At 31.5% G+C, this 15,504-nt stretch overlaps 1 protein-coding gene across 8 annotated transcripts in view; it reads left to right on the forward strand.

The window, feature by feature from the left end:
- Positions 1 to 11,083, forward strand: part of LOC117212856 (trafficking kinesin-binding protein milt) — a 103,566-nt gene extending 92,483 nt beyond the window's left edge. For 4 of the 8 annotated variants that reach the window (XM_033457938.1, XM_033457934.1, XM_033457936.1 and 1 more), the window contains 9 exons: positions 804 to 880; positions 3,623 to 3,998; positions 4,121 to 4,356; positions 4,541 to 4,731; positions 4,826 to 5,050; positions 5,176 to 5,513; positions 5,788 to 6,141; positions 6,328 to 6,527; positions 7,715 to 8,200. In XM_033457938.1, the coding sequence (XP_033313829.1) occupies positions 804 to 880; positions 3,623 to 3,998; positions 4,121 to 4,356; positions 4,541 to 4,731; positions 4,826 to 5,050; positions 5,176 to 5,513; positions 5,788 to 6,141; positions 6,328 to 6,527; positions 7,715 to 8,200 (2,483 nt within the window). Of the gene's footprint in view, positions 1 to 803; positions 881 to 3,622; positions 3,999 to 4,120; positions 4,357 to 4,540; positions 4,732 to 4,825; positions 5,051 to 5,175; positions 5,514 to 5,787; positions 6,142 to 6,327; positions 6,528 to 7,714 lie in introns of all 8 variants that reach the window. The other 4 variants (XM_033457939.1, XM_033457937.1, XM_033457940.1 and 1 more) reach the window with 1 other exon arrangement.
- Positions 11,084 to 15,504: the final 4,421 nt, after the last annotated feature.

Here is a 15,504-nt window from a genome sequence, read left to right on the forward strand (position 1 = left end):
TCTTTAATTACATTTTATGTGTTACTGAAAATAATGGAGATATTTGGGTAATTAAAGTTATTACGAATAACATAATGCATTTTTCATTCATTTGCATTGTCGGATACGTATAAAACATTTGTATATTCACCAATAACAAAAATAATAAATTTAAAAACTCAATGTTTAAATACATGTGTGGATAGTCAGCCATGTATCTAAAATTCTAAACTAAATTTCAGGAATCACTTTTTGTGATATAATTAACCTTATTGTTCGTGACATAACATTTTAAGTAGCAGTGTTATTTATGTCTCGTATACAAAATATTGATCAAAGAAATTCTAACTCGTGTAACAGGCTTTTATTGATTCACAAATAGGGAGAATTTGATGTACACAAAATATTAATGTTTGATTACACTGTGTATCAAATTAGACAATGAATATCATTGTAAATGTTTATAGAAACACTAACTCATATAACTCTTACTGACTCATAAACAGGAAGTATTTGGTATACACAAAATTTAAATTTCTGTTTATACCGTCTATGACTTAAACAACAAATGTATCATTACAAATGCATTTAGCTTTTCTAGAATATTATATATATATATTAATTTCTTATTATTGCCTTTTGATTTATTACTCGCATTGCTTGTACAATTATTCTATTTCATTATTTAGTTATTGCTTCTTTATTATATAATATGCTGGTTGTACTATTATACCACATTAGATTATACTATTTTTTCTAATCATTTACTCTTAAATGATATTTCTTTTATAAACTATTGCAGAGACGATTATTTCTCATTTCAGTTTTATGTAGCAACCGGGTGAGCCAAATGACCAAGACCTATAATGACATAGAAGCAGTTACAAGGCTTCTGGAGGAGGTAAATATGACTGCTAATATAAAATATATATAGGGGTGTGCAGGATCCAGGGATTACAAACTCGTATTTGTAATGGGATCTCGAGACTCAATTCGGCATATAAATATACAAGGTGATTCAGAAATTCACGTTCATACTTCAGGAAATGGATTTACATATTAAAATAAGTAAAAAACGTTATGTGAACGTGTGTCCTACGTACTTTAATTTCCAAGATATGGAATGACTAAACAAAATGTTCAAAGACTCTAACAGTTGTAACTAAAATGACTAAACGTTGCAGCATAAGAATTAGTATAAAATAAATGAACAGAATGTTTTTGATTATCGATAACCATTGTGTGTGAGGGAATTTTTTTTTTAATTACTGATGATCAATATCGGTAAGAGAAACTCTTTTTGTTTGCCCATTGTCATTATATATGAAAGAATTTTTTGCTTGTTGTCGCTAATCATTTTTCGTGACAGAATTTTTTTCTGTCATCGATAATGGTCATTGGTTATCGATAAACGAAAGAAAAAAATAGTCTCACATATAATGATTTTAATTTGATTGATTGATCACCTATAATTATTATCAGTAACCACAAATATTTTGATCATTTATAACAGTTATTCATAACCAGAATGTTTTAGCAAATTCCTTTTTCGTCATTGTCTTTTTTTCATAAAAATTGAAAAAATGATTGTATTCGTAAAGATGACGTTATCCTATAAATGCGTCTCATTATGAGTTACGCTCTGCCTACAATGATGGTTAGTAGTAGTTTGGTAGTTTTCCATTGTTAGAAACTAAAAATGAGGGAAAAATACATTTAAACCTGTTTTATAATCATTATTCTTCTTTTTCATAAATTCGATTTAATTATGTAGAAAAATAGCCTTTCCCTACTTCTGGGAAACATAGGATTATAAATCCAATGGGTTTGTCTTCTGCAGCTGTGGCCCAGATGGCTAAAAATTTATAGGAAATATATTCTACAAATCAATATGTTTTCAAGACCTACATGCTTTATGATTTCATCACTTGTGAACCGTTAACTGATTGCACGGACGTCACGCACGTCGACCCAAGTCAATCGCTAACTGAGGATAACCAGTAGACAGAGTTCATTTTTACGAACTTTCCTGTAACCAATTATCGTTCTTTTCCGCCACTTCTCTAAGTTCGAGTAACTTGCAAATTCTCCAATCCACGTGTTACTCCCAACAATAGGCATTGCCTATTCTTCGAATTTTCGCGAATCTTGAAAAGAAGAACATTCCTGAGATTCGTCACTCTATAAAATCTACAGTATAGTTTGGTCCGCCATCTTTTATCCTAACTCTTATACTTAGCATCTATCACTCTAGCAAGTATCAAATCTATTCATTGGGAATCTAACAAATATCAAGTTTGTCATCCAATAAGTCTGTTGTTTATTATAAAAGCAAAACAGATAACATGTTCGTCGAAGTTGACTTTGTTAGTTGTCTTGTGAGTAAATTCAAAGTTCATATCGTAACCAACTTGCAAGCCGTTCAGTCAGAGTGCAACATGTGCTAAGCAATATCAATTAATATTAATGAAATCAAATTTCAGATAGTCAGTATTCTATTCTCGCTGGCTCGTTACAGTTTTCTAGATGCTGAAAGGTAAAAGTGCAATAACGTATGTTAAGACGTGTGAAATCCATATCTCGAAAACTAAAAGTACTTACATAGGACATGTTCATACGACGTTTTTTTTAAAGTTATTTTAATGTGTAGATTCATCCCCTGAAGTATGGACATACATTTATGAATCACCTTGTACAGTTGCTGCAAAAGGTACTGACACATACCATTCGTTTTTTTTTATCAGACACTGAAGAAAATCAAAGTTTTATCATTTTGTTTGTGTCATCTTGGTCTTCACTCAATTTGAAATACCTACTCAGTATTTCCTATTAGCGTGTATAACTTTACCTAAAACGTAAACACGTGGAAATTTTTCAACATAACTGAAAAAATGAAAAAATGCTAGATAGGATATTAGAAGAATAGAGATATAATTTGTTTCAGCCAAGTGTAGACATGATTCCGCACACTTCTAACGATGTATAATTTATACTTAGTCGCAAAAATTTCTCTGTAGATAGTAGAACAAGACAAAATTAGAATAAAGCTTATTAAGTTACAATTTAAGGTATATAATATATACGAGATGTGATGAAAAAATACCCGAAATGGTTATGTTAAAGGCAAACTTTGTTAGATATTTATGCCAGATTCTCCCATTGAAGATTTTCTAATCTTTCGGAATGCTGTTCTTATATTTCATTGTATTCGCCTTTGTCGTCTCAATGTCGTCGAATCTTCGTCCTTTTGGTAACACTTTCAATTGTGGAAAGAGCCAGAAACTGCAGGAAGTCATGTCAGATGAATAAGGTAACTGTTTAACTATAGAACTGCGCTACGTTGCTAAAAGAATATTCCTCACGGAGTAAGCAATGTGCGATGTTCAAATGTATTGAACGAATATAATAACGCGTCTGAGGAGTATTTCCAAAGATTCGTTTAGAAAATCAATGACAGAAACGTTGGCATAAGTGTATAACCTCAAAAAGGGAATATTTTGAAAGGGATTAGTTGTTTGTACCGATATCTAATAAAGACTGCTTTTAACACAATCAATCCGGGTATGTGTTAATCACACCTTGTAAATTGTTGAATTATTATTTGTCGTGTTCGTTAAATGTTAAGTAAATAATTAATTTGTAGAAAGAAAAGGACTTGGAACTAACCGCACGTATCGGTAAAGAACTTCTATCGCACAATCAAAAACTCGAAGCTACAGTTACCAGTTTAGAGACCGATTTAAAGGAAGCCAATGAAAATATTACCCAACTCACGCACGAACTCGCAAAAAAGACAGAATTAATCCAAATATTAACAAATGATGTCGAAGAATCAGGTTCCGAAGCCGGTTCGCCCACCGGACTTCGCAGTATCAACCTGGACATGATGCAGAAAAAGATCAGCTGCCTCGAGGATGAAAATAAGCAATTAAGAACTGAATTCGCGAAATTGATGCACGATGCCGACAATTCGGAGGAACAAGAGGCAAAACTTGTCAAAGATATTGCCGCTCAACTCGGTTAGTTGATGAATTTTTGTTAAAATTTTTAGATAAAAGCTTGTGAATTCCATAAGAATGTTTAAAGTTCGTATTGATTGAAGTTTAAAATTCTATTAGTAATTAGATTATTTTGTATGTAGCAACTGCAAATATGGAGGTAAATGGAATATCGGATGAGCTTGATAAACAGAAGGAAGAAAATCGATTGCAACATGAACAAATTACCAATTTGACAGCAACACTAGCTAAAACAGAACTGAGATTGGCACAGTTGATGGCTGAGCATGATGAAATGAGCACTACTTTGCACATCACCAAGGATAATCAAAACACTCTAGCGAACGAGTTGGCTGAATTCAAAGAACGATATGCTGAGGTATATTCTCAGACAGTTTTATATTACCATACTACTGTTCACTGACTATCTCTTTTCTTATACTAGGAGAATAAGTTTAAAGAATATTTTTAAATTAAATAAAATTAGTCTAGATGATACTCTTAAATGATATTAAAGTATTTTAAGCAATAATACATTTTTTTTTAATGTTTTATGCTATAAGGTGATAAATTTATTGACGGAAACTCAAGAACAATTACGAAAACAAAGACACAGAGGTATGCCAACTGTTAGGGGAGGCTCTTTGTTTCCTTCGTTGGGTGCTGTTCCACAAGCAGACTCTATCGCTTCAGAATTGGAATCATCGCTTTATTCTGAATTCAGTTTGGATTCTGGCATCATTGCAGATAGGATGTATGTGTTTTGTTTCATTTCACATTCACATTTTTCATTTTGCTATCATTCATTCAAGAAAAGTATTAATTTATATTTTTGATATTGGACACAGACCAACATATAAGAAAGTTTTTGAAACAGTGAGGAGCGCATCAAGAAATACATCTTATCCAGCTGATGCAAATCAATTCCCACGAATAGGTTCAATGACAGTATCAACTCTATCAAGCAGTTCTACTGGACCACGAATGAGTTGTGGTCAGCCTCGACCTGTGGCATCAGTTCCTGGTGTGGATTCCATTGCACATAGCGATTCAGAAGAGTTTGAAGATTATCCGTAAGTTTATATTTATTAGCCTTTTTAACAATATGTAAAATAAGAAGTTTTTAATTTTGCTAATAATCATTTCCTTTATTACTAATTTATAAAACAAATCAGTAAATATGTTCTAAAAATTTTAGAGGTCCACAAAAAGTAGGAGTGCCAGGTGCTCCTGGTGCAGCAGATTTGGAAGTAGCACTCCGTAGATTAACACCTGCAGAAGTTCTTACAAGGCGTGCTTGTCTCAGCACTGGAACAGGATATAGTTATGACTATGAGGCTGGAATGCATTCACCTTCCACTTCCGCACCTCATGGTTGTAGAACTCCAGACAGTATTATGTCTACGGGAAGTAGTGGAAATTTAAGTGGCTATGGTGGAAATACTTGGAGAGTTCCTGAGAAGTTACAAATAGTGAAACCTATTGAAGGTTCTCAAACTTTACATCATTGGACTCGATTAGCTACACCTACACTAGGTAATGTTGTATGATCCTCTGTTAAAATTATTTTAAAAAATATATTTTATTAATATATTTTGATAACAGTATATGTATAATATATTGTAATAGTTATAGATAATATACATAAAATAGCTTTATCTCTTGCAAGAATACAATGAGAAATATTATATTTACCAGTATTTTATCTACCACGTTATTGTATATAATTAAATTGCACTTCTTGAGAAATGAAACTATCACAGAATGTGAATATAAAAATATTTAATTAAATCACTGTTTTATTTCTTAGGTTGTCTTTTAGAAGAACGGCCAGGAGTAAAAACAAGAGGAGGTCGAGGCCTGGAGGATTTAGGCCTAGTTACTTTCACTTTAAGCGATCTTGAAGAAGATGAAGAATATAGTAACCCTGGAAAAATTTTTCAAGATACAGGTTCCATATATACATTCACCAATAGTACTGTTCTTCATCCTGATGATCACAGAAATGTCACTCCAAGTATTGTGGATAGTACTGGCGAAACAGCACCTAGTAGTGGTTTAAATTCTGGTATGAGTACTCCAAGCACGTTAAGCAGAAAAAATTCAACTTCAACTTCAACATTTTCAACAACCCTTGGTCTTGCAAAAATGTTAAACGAAAGAGGTATTTTACAAAAAATACCTCTTAAATAATACAAGATATATTTTCTATTAGAATCTAGTTTAGTTATTAGGAAAACCCGCTAGTAAAAAAATTAACTTAACTTAACTTAAACTTAAATTAACTTAAAGTTAAGTTAAATTAACTTAACTTAAAAAGTAACTTAATTTAATCAACATATTCAAATAGGTATAAAAGCTGCATCTCCTTCTTCATTAACGCCGAGTGGAGAGAGGAATTATACGCCCACTGCAACACCTTGCAATAGTCCTGATGCTAGTCCTCCAGATAGTCGATCTAGTACACCAACTCCAGAAAGTGGACTTTCTTTAGGGTTATTATCCAGCGGAGCTGAATTATTAAAGAGAACATTCGGTGGAGAAACTCAGGTATGTATAAACATTTATAAGCAAAGACATTTGGAGTTTTAATGTGACAAAATTACAGTTATATTCAATATGATTTGATAATGAAGTTCGGATATGTTGTATTGACAGCTCGCATTACGCACAACATATATTTCTATAAAATACATAAAAAATAATAATTTTATAAAATACATCTAATTGACTTTTTCTAATTTTGATAAGCATTGTAAAACATTCAACATTCAATATGTATCTTTTAAATGATACGTATGTTTAAAGAGTAAAAATTTCCCTTAAACATGAGCGATCTATTAATTAAAATTTGATAAAATAATGAAGCAAGAAGAAAATACTGGTTAATTTTCATAAGTAATAACGTTTCTTGAATAAAAATCTTACCAAATCGTGCATAATACCACTATAATATAATAAATCTCATCTTTATACATGTTCCATGTAAAAGATTACGACATTAATAAGTAATTCCGATTAGTTAAAGAACTCTGATCTTAATCATGACATCATTTCACATATTTATGTGAATATTGAAAAGTGTGGAATGCCAATAGAATTTTCTCGATATTGAACTAAATAAATTTTCCTTCACATATTGACGAACAATTGTCATAAAAATGAGGAATTATTAGTTCAATTATATTATTAGAAATAATATTACTGTTTTGTTGTTGAGAATAGAAAGCATATTCTGTTTATCAATATATAAATGATAATTCTCTTATTTATAATTCAAATTCAGATCTTTAATTGATCGTTAACAATCACTTGCTAATTAAAAATTAGGTATTTAAATACAAAAGTGTAACAAATTATTATAGTGGATTGTTTCCTGAAAATAAAAGGAATTTACATTAGAAAGGACATTATTAATTTATTTTAAATTTGATGAATGATTAAATATTGAAAAAAGAAATTAGAAACGTTTAAGAGAATTGTTTCTATAACATATAAGATGAATTAATTTAATATTCAAAAATTACTTATTCCTTAATCAAATAGTTTTAGAAGTATTTAACCTTAAAAAAATATGGTATTAGAATGGGAAATTGTTACTATTTCTTTATATCAAACACATTTTATTCTCTTTATTATCTTTATTATATGTCTTTATTATATATTTTATCTTTATCTTTATTATATATTATTTTATGAATTTGATTTATGTTAATATTTCTTGTATTTTCCAACAGGCAAAGAGAAAACGACCCGAACTATCCAGATCAGATAAAAAAGCTCTTACCAGTATCCGTTTGGTTGAGAAACTTGAAAGAATAGGCATTGACACAATAATGGCTTCAACATATGGTTCATCTTTCTCCCCATTAGTGTTACAAGGTTCTTTATATGCCAGGCATGGTAGTGTAAGCCCCATGGCTCAGTTAACTTTCCTGAGAAACTCCATGAGTGGGAATCAAGAGAAACTTTCACCTTCTTCCACTGCTAGTGATTCCTCGACGACAAAACGAAACATAATTGATAAAAAACAAGACGAGTCTATACCAAACAGAGAATCTAGACAAAGAAGAACTAGTACTAGGGCCATGAGATCTGATCTCGGACAGGTGGTTACATCTGCTGCAGCCCCTGTTACGTCTGCAAAAGAAACTCCTCCTGCGCAATCCGCTTTAGGAAGTATTAGCTCGCTGCTGTTTGGACGAAAGGGTGGATTACTTTGAAACCACTGTTTACTGAGTATTGACTAAATTATAAAGGAAAAGCCAGATAAGTTTTTAACAGAACGTAATATACGATTGTCGGAGCGGTGATAAAATGAACAATTTACTTCATTTCATCTGTATCACAGTTGTTTTATCAAAAAATGTCGATAAAAATCTCTATTTTATTCACAGACAGTTCACGATGTAGCTAAAGAGAATACAAAATTTAATTTTTAATGTACCAAAAAAAAAGAAAGAAAAAAGAAAAAGGAACGAAGTTAAATATCATACACAAGCTTACGTACCATTAATTATGTGTCCTAATATTAAATCTTTGCGCTCGAGGACTTTTTCAGTCGGGCGAAGTAGCAATTCGAGATGATTTAGCGCATACGTGACACGTGCTAGTGTACTGCTAGTGTAAAATGATTTTATACACTAATTGACATACGAAAACATTATATTCTAATAATATATATATATATATTTACATCTTTGAAAATATGATTTTGTAATAATTAATTTCTGTATTTCTTTGTATCATACTTTATGTATGTATCGTACTCGTGCATTCTTGAGTACAATTGATCTCATTTCTCAATAGCTCAAAATCAAGTTCATCTTCATTTGAACTAATTTCACTTCTGAAAATCATTTTTTAGTACTTCTAAATTATAACACTTTTGCCATGATCGTCAAATCCGAATTAACATCGGAGACGTTGATAGAATTATAGTTTCGGAGGGATTTAGGATTAAATATATTATCTCCATTTTGAAGTGTAATACTTTATACTTCCTAACAAAGAATATAAAGAGCTAAGTCGTATTTACGACTGTCACCTCTCACTCGTCACTCGAGTTGCCGCACGAAACTCCGTGGCGACCGAAAGTCGCCTCTCGAGCACAAAGGATTAAAATTGGAAGTAAATTGAATATGCTTTTATTTTATAGTACTATTTTATACAGAACAGAATAATACTTCCGTTTACATTATAAAGATACATATTTAGTGTCAAGCTTGAGAATCTGATGTTACTTAATGTTATTCTTTTGTACGCACTATAATGTTATTGTTGGACACTAATTGACAATATCCTTATTTTCAATTTCTGTGAAATATTGTGAAATATCGCATCGCTGGCCAGTAATATTTAAATTAACTTAACATTCCTACATTAGCTATTTTTTTCGCTCTTCTTTTTAAGTTTCACTTTTGATACTATATCTTTCTTCTGCGTGAATATTGAGAAATATTTGAAATATTATTTGTTTAGACTATAAATTTATAACTCAATATTTTTAAATATTTGCATGGAAAGGTATTACATAAAAAACGATGTAACGTATTCCTAAAATTACAGTATTATATTCGACTATAGAAATATTTAATTTAAAGCTTTTAAATGATCATTTTATCAACGCTCTGACATATTGTAATTACGAAAATAATTGAGAACCTCCATATTTTAATTTTACACAGCAGCTATTTTACGTTTATTAGATTAATTTTTAAATGATTTGTTGTACATAACTAATTCATATGTGAAAAAGAAAAATCTTACTTAATCGAAGAACAAACCAAAAACTTGTAAATGATTATTTTTGGTATCTATTGTTATGTGAATATCAATGTAGAGGCGCGTGCAAAAAAAAAGTAATTTGAAATTATTAATTTACACATATATGAAAATCAAATGGGTATTAGGGAGGTGTATTATGTGAATTAATTTACATTGTATAGAGAATAATAGCATATTGTAGTTAATACTTAAAATGACTTAGAACGTTGCAATCATGTAATGCGAAATGTTACATTACTCAATGTGATTTTTATCAGTAATGACATTTCTTGTTACCATTGAAATAGTCGAAACATATTTTTTATGTGAAATTTTTTTAATATTGTGCATTATTCTTTTTAGTTAGAGTAATATTCTTCATTTTAAAGATTATTTGAATCAAAATTGATTCGTTTCAGCCGCGTCACTTTGATATATTTATTTATCTTTTATGCCAAAGTGTCCAAAAAAGAGAAAAAACGAGACAGTTACCAAAAAAATGCAAGGTCAATAATGCACGTAAAAGAATATAAATGACTTCATATATAATAACATGATAAAACAAAATTAATTTATAACATAATGATTCAGATTGCGACAAGTAAATATGATCACACTAATTACTATTAAAAAAAAAAGAGTAAAAGTCGCAGTGAATTTTCTAAGCGGAGCACAATTTTTAAGAGCAGAATTTTTCAGGTGCTTTAAATAGTATCAATTTCGTTTAATTAGCTTAAGAAATTTTATCGTTAATTGATCAATTATATCTAAGATTAATTAGTTAATTGTGTCACTACTGTCGGTCTTTAACAAAAAGACCTTACAATTAGTACCGATGATTAATTAATTAGTCATTCCGTATTTTTCGATTAATTGATGGGTTGTCATTATGAAATAACCACGAAAAATTTTTATATCCCTTCATTAATTCTTTATTCGATAATAATTACTTGTACATAATTAATAATGAATTAACTATTGCCTAATTCACAGGTTGTGTTCATTATATTGATTGAAAGCAGTACAAAGAAAGAATGATTATCTTGAATTTATATTTCTTTCCCTTTGTAAAAATGCGGAAATGAATTGTCCAATAATTAATCGATCAATAATTGATCAATTATTTTTGTAAATAATAATCTGAATTGTTCTTTCGTTTTGTCTCTCTTTTTTTAATCTATTATGGTTAAAAAAATTGATTGCAATGTATTGAGTGAGTTTGACGATGAGATGCGATTTCACCCAATAAATTACCTCTACCTTGTATCATAGAAAGGATTATTTAGCAGGCGCAGTCTTGTACATAGAGGAATACAGATTAATAAATTAAATTGAAAAAAGTCTTACACTGTTTTGATATTAGCTCGTCCGAAAAGTTTCTTTCATTTTATAAGAATATAATAGATGCACAACTTTTTCCGTTTTATATTATTTTATCAAATTACGTACGATCCATTTTATTCTATCAAAATAAAAATCATAACGTTCAACAGATTAGGTTTCATGTTTGTGTAAAGATGCATTGTTGTAAAAGACGGGTCTGTAAAAGAAAGACACTTTTCGGTCAACCTAATATATACAATTTTGTCCCGATCTTAATTACTGAATTAGATTCCACGAGTAAGAATTATGATGCTCATATTTGGTCCAAAATTTTTATTGCGAATTAGATTCATATGTCCTTTATATGTCTTCTAATGTGACATGCGAGCACGAGCAATTATGGTAGCGAGCACGCCACACGGCTGAATACTCGAGCGAGAAGCACCGAGCTTCATTTTTAACGTGAATCCGATCTTTATCGGATCTATACAGGTTCTGACCACTCTAGATTACCTGAAAGGTGTAAAAGAGGCATAGTGAAGAAAAGAAAAGGATATTGAATTCCACAAACAATAATACACTTTTATTTATGATACCAAAGGAAAGAAAATAGAAATATAATAATTGATATGATATGGACGACTCACTCTAGACGCTCGTTCGTTCATCGTTACCGTGCTATGCACTCACATTCACACACTCCTCTCGGTCTCGTAATATCGCTAGCCGCAAAAGTTACGTTAAAAGATCGCTGTCTCAACCCGCGTCCTAAGTTAACGCACAATTGTACTTACGCCCTGCTCGAGCTTTATAACCACTGGACGAAGCATCACACTATCCCACGAATTCCGGCCTATTATCTTTCTACTTTTTACAAATATGTGCCATACACGCGCGACTTATTACAAACGTCCGCAACTCGTAGCAAGAAATTTGTGAATTCGCGTTACCGACGGTCACGACTTAATTAATTTACCGACACTTTTCTCCTTAATTGTTCTCCTATCTACCTATCTGCTGGACGCACGGGAAAATCCCCTATTTGAAACCTATCAGACTCACCTCGCAACACGATACTGTAATTGTCGAATTTACACATTCCTGGACGGGCAAGTTGAGGACGGAACAGGTGACGGTGCGCTCACTGCAACCCGCCTAACCTTCATGCCACTCAGGACGCACGTGCAAAAATGCGCGTACTTCAATCTATGAGCAGAAATTGTCACGCTGTACTGTTGCTGAAGGTGTGGTCGTATGTACGATTACTCCGTGCGAGATCAAAAATTGATCACCAACATTTAACCCTTTGGCCTATAACCACGAGCGAGACTCGTGGTAAGGGATTTGTGCCGTAAGCAAAAACCACGAGTAAGACTCGTGGTAAAGAATTTGTGCCATAAACGGAACCCACGAGTCTGACACGTGGTAAAGAATTTGTGCCAAAACGGAACCCACGAGTCTGACACGTGGTAAAGAATTTGTGGCATAAGCGAAAACCACGAGTCTAAAAACACTATTAAAGCACTATTAAACTTAAAACACTATTAAAAACACTATTTGTCCTCAAACGTTGTTTATTATTTCACGATTACTTTTGTAGCCCTTAAATATACATGTTATAAGAAGTATACATCTTACGCCAGTTCGGGTACACGGCTAAACAGATGAATGGCACGGCGCGTGATCGGCAGATAACGTGTAGACCAAGGGGTTAAGGACGACACGTAACACGTAATACATTCGAATTTTATATGAAATGGTTTTTTCGTACATAATAAGTAATTTTGCAATACAGTAAAATTTCGTTTATATGAATCTGTTGGGGGACAAGTTGGTTCATATAACCAAGTCGTTTTCATAATAGCAGTCTACGTATTTGTCCCCAGCATCTATGATTTGTCATTCAGTTAATAGGAATTCTTGTGAGATTTTGAAACAAGAGTGAGAGAAGAAAGGATATGCAGGAAGGAAGACGAAAAAGAGTGTTTCGTCTAGGACCTGCTAGTGAACTCATCAATAAAGATATCCAGCAAATCCCCGCGATATGAAAGGAATCAACATAGCCTAGCAGCCTACTTAGTAAACATAGGAATTATCAATCAAAATTCAATCAAAATAGCACATGTGAATGAGAAAAAGATATCCAGGATGTAAACCACATCTTATAGAGATACTCACTTTATGCAATCAACCGAAATTAAATGATTAGGAAATAAAAAGAATCAAGATTCATTTCTCCACAAAAGATGGGACCTCTCCTGCAATTTCTAAACACAAACATCATTAAAAATTAAGATATTGATCGTATAAATACAACTATGGATTTGAGGTACATATAGCAAAATATCAGTAACTAAAGAATGACAGTGTTTAGATAATCACACACAAACAAAAGCCACAACAAAGATACATGCAGTTACACACAAACAAAATCACACATTGTTCTCACAATAAAAAAAACAATATTAAAATGACGAAATATAAACAAAATTATACGGTTAAAACAAAGTCAAGACAGGTTAAGCTAAAATTAACCTAGAATAAACTACCAGTAAAACAAAACAAATGTGCAATTTAAAAATCTCTAAGTTAGGTTATATTTGTATCTACTTGTACGTAGTAAGCAATGCAGACTGAATAAATTGTGATACTAGCATGAGTATAAATTGTTAATTATTCTTGCTACATATTACATTAACACATGTTAGTAAAAACGGGGAAACTGTAGAGATGCTAACTATCCTCCGATCTCGATGATTTTTGGATATGTTGTAAAGCATTTTGCAGGACATTTTGAATAATATTTTCTTATACAATTAAGAGGTAGACTCGCTTAGTTTCCGAAATATTCGTCAAAAATTGTTCTTATTGCTACAGTGAATTTTTCCCATAGTTGCGCGTTCGCGATCGTGTATGCGCCAGTATTGATCACGATCGTATATACAGGCATGGAAACTTTAACGAAAGAGATATAGCTCTTAGTGATCGGACGATGTTGGTTGTCTTATCTGCAATAAGGCGCATCGATCTATTTCGATCTACCATGTTTTACAATTATAATTGTAAAACATACATTATAATCATAAGTATTTGATAAAAATATATTTCAATTCAATATGCCGTGTTTATGCATTATGTCCAGGTACAGAACCTTGTCTGTGGTTTATAATTCCTTTTATCCATTAGTGTTCTTGTATCTCTTATAAATTATTGGAATATATATTGTATATTATGATGAGATATTGAGTTTTAAAAGATTTTTTTAATAATACATATCGAATTCTTGATACTAGTTACAGATATACTAATAGAGAGGTTAGTTTATACTAGTCTATACGTCTATATAGTTGGAAACGAAAGCAAACTCTTTGTGTTTAATGGCATGGTACAGTAGAAAATGATATTTTCTAAGTCAGTGATCGTTCTTTATGAATTCAGACAATGCGACAGTTACTGAGAGGCTGCCTCACAAATTGTAGTTGGACATTTGGTTCGAAATGTAAACTTACTGCGGATATCACTACAGTCGTCAACGCTAAAATGAATCCTTTATTCTCTGAACATGTTTCGATACTATCAACGAGCAACTCCAGCACATGCGCACAGTGAAACTTTCAGGAAAGAAAAGCTTCTCTTCAAAAGGGAAAGATTACATATGTTTATAAACTAATTTATTTTTATTGCTTTCGCGAATGTACTTCATACTAACGTAAATGGAGCATGAATTTGTCATTTAAAATTCTTTTTTACATTTACTTAACACTAGGTTTACGGACGTTTCGGGTAAACGAACGAGTGAACAAAAATACACATTTTATTTTTAAATCGATTTATCCAAATTGAGTCTGAATTGAATAATATTAGGCTTTACATTTAAATAAATTATTAGTAAGTAAAAAGTCTTTTTCTCTAAATTATTATGGAAATGATGACAATAATATTAACGATATAGGGTAATCATATTTATTGAGTACATTTTTTACAAATATACAAAATATACTGAATTTTGTTTGTGCATTTTCTCCATATGATCTTTTTGCAATATATATAACAATTATTGCTTCCTTTTTTTTGCAGTTGCCCACTTGGAAGCTTTTTCGCACTTCTGACCTTGAAATGAAAAAATTAGAATTGAAATGAAATGAAGCGTTTGATCTTTGACAAATGTTCTCTTTGTTTTCATGATATCTTTACATAATATCCACACGCTTATCGTCGCCAAATCTAAAATATTGAAAAATATTTGAAGAGGCCATTTGAAACTCCCTGCTTTTACACTATACTTGCGTGCCATCTGGTCGACCACGTCCGCACCAAACTTTGTTTTATTATAAAAAGTGATGGTTTCTGGAACACGCTTATAATTGTCTTCTACTTATACATCTGTATGTTTGGTGCTTACAATGAGAACTTTTACGTTAGGTTTACTTTTATACAC

This window comes from Bombus bifarius, unplaced genomic scaffold, assembly GCF_011952205.1.
Source record: "Bombus bifarius isolate JDL3187 unplaced genomic scaffold, Bbif_JDL3187 scf7180000008401, whole genome shotgun sequence".
Lineage (NCBI taxonomy): Eukaryota > Metazoa > Arthropoda > Insecta > Hymenoptera > Apidae > Bombus > Bombus bifarius.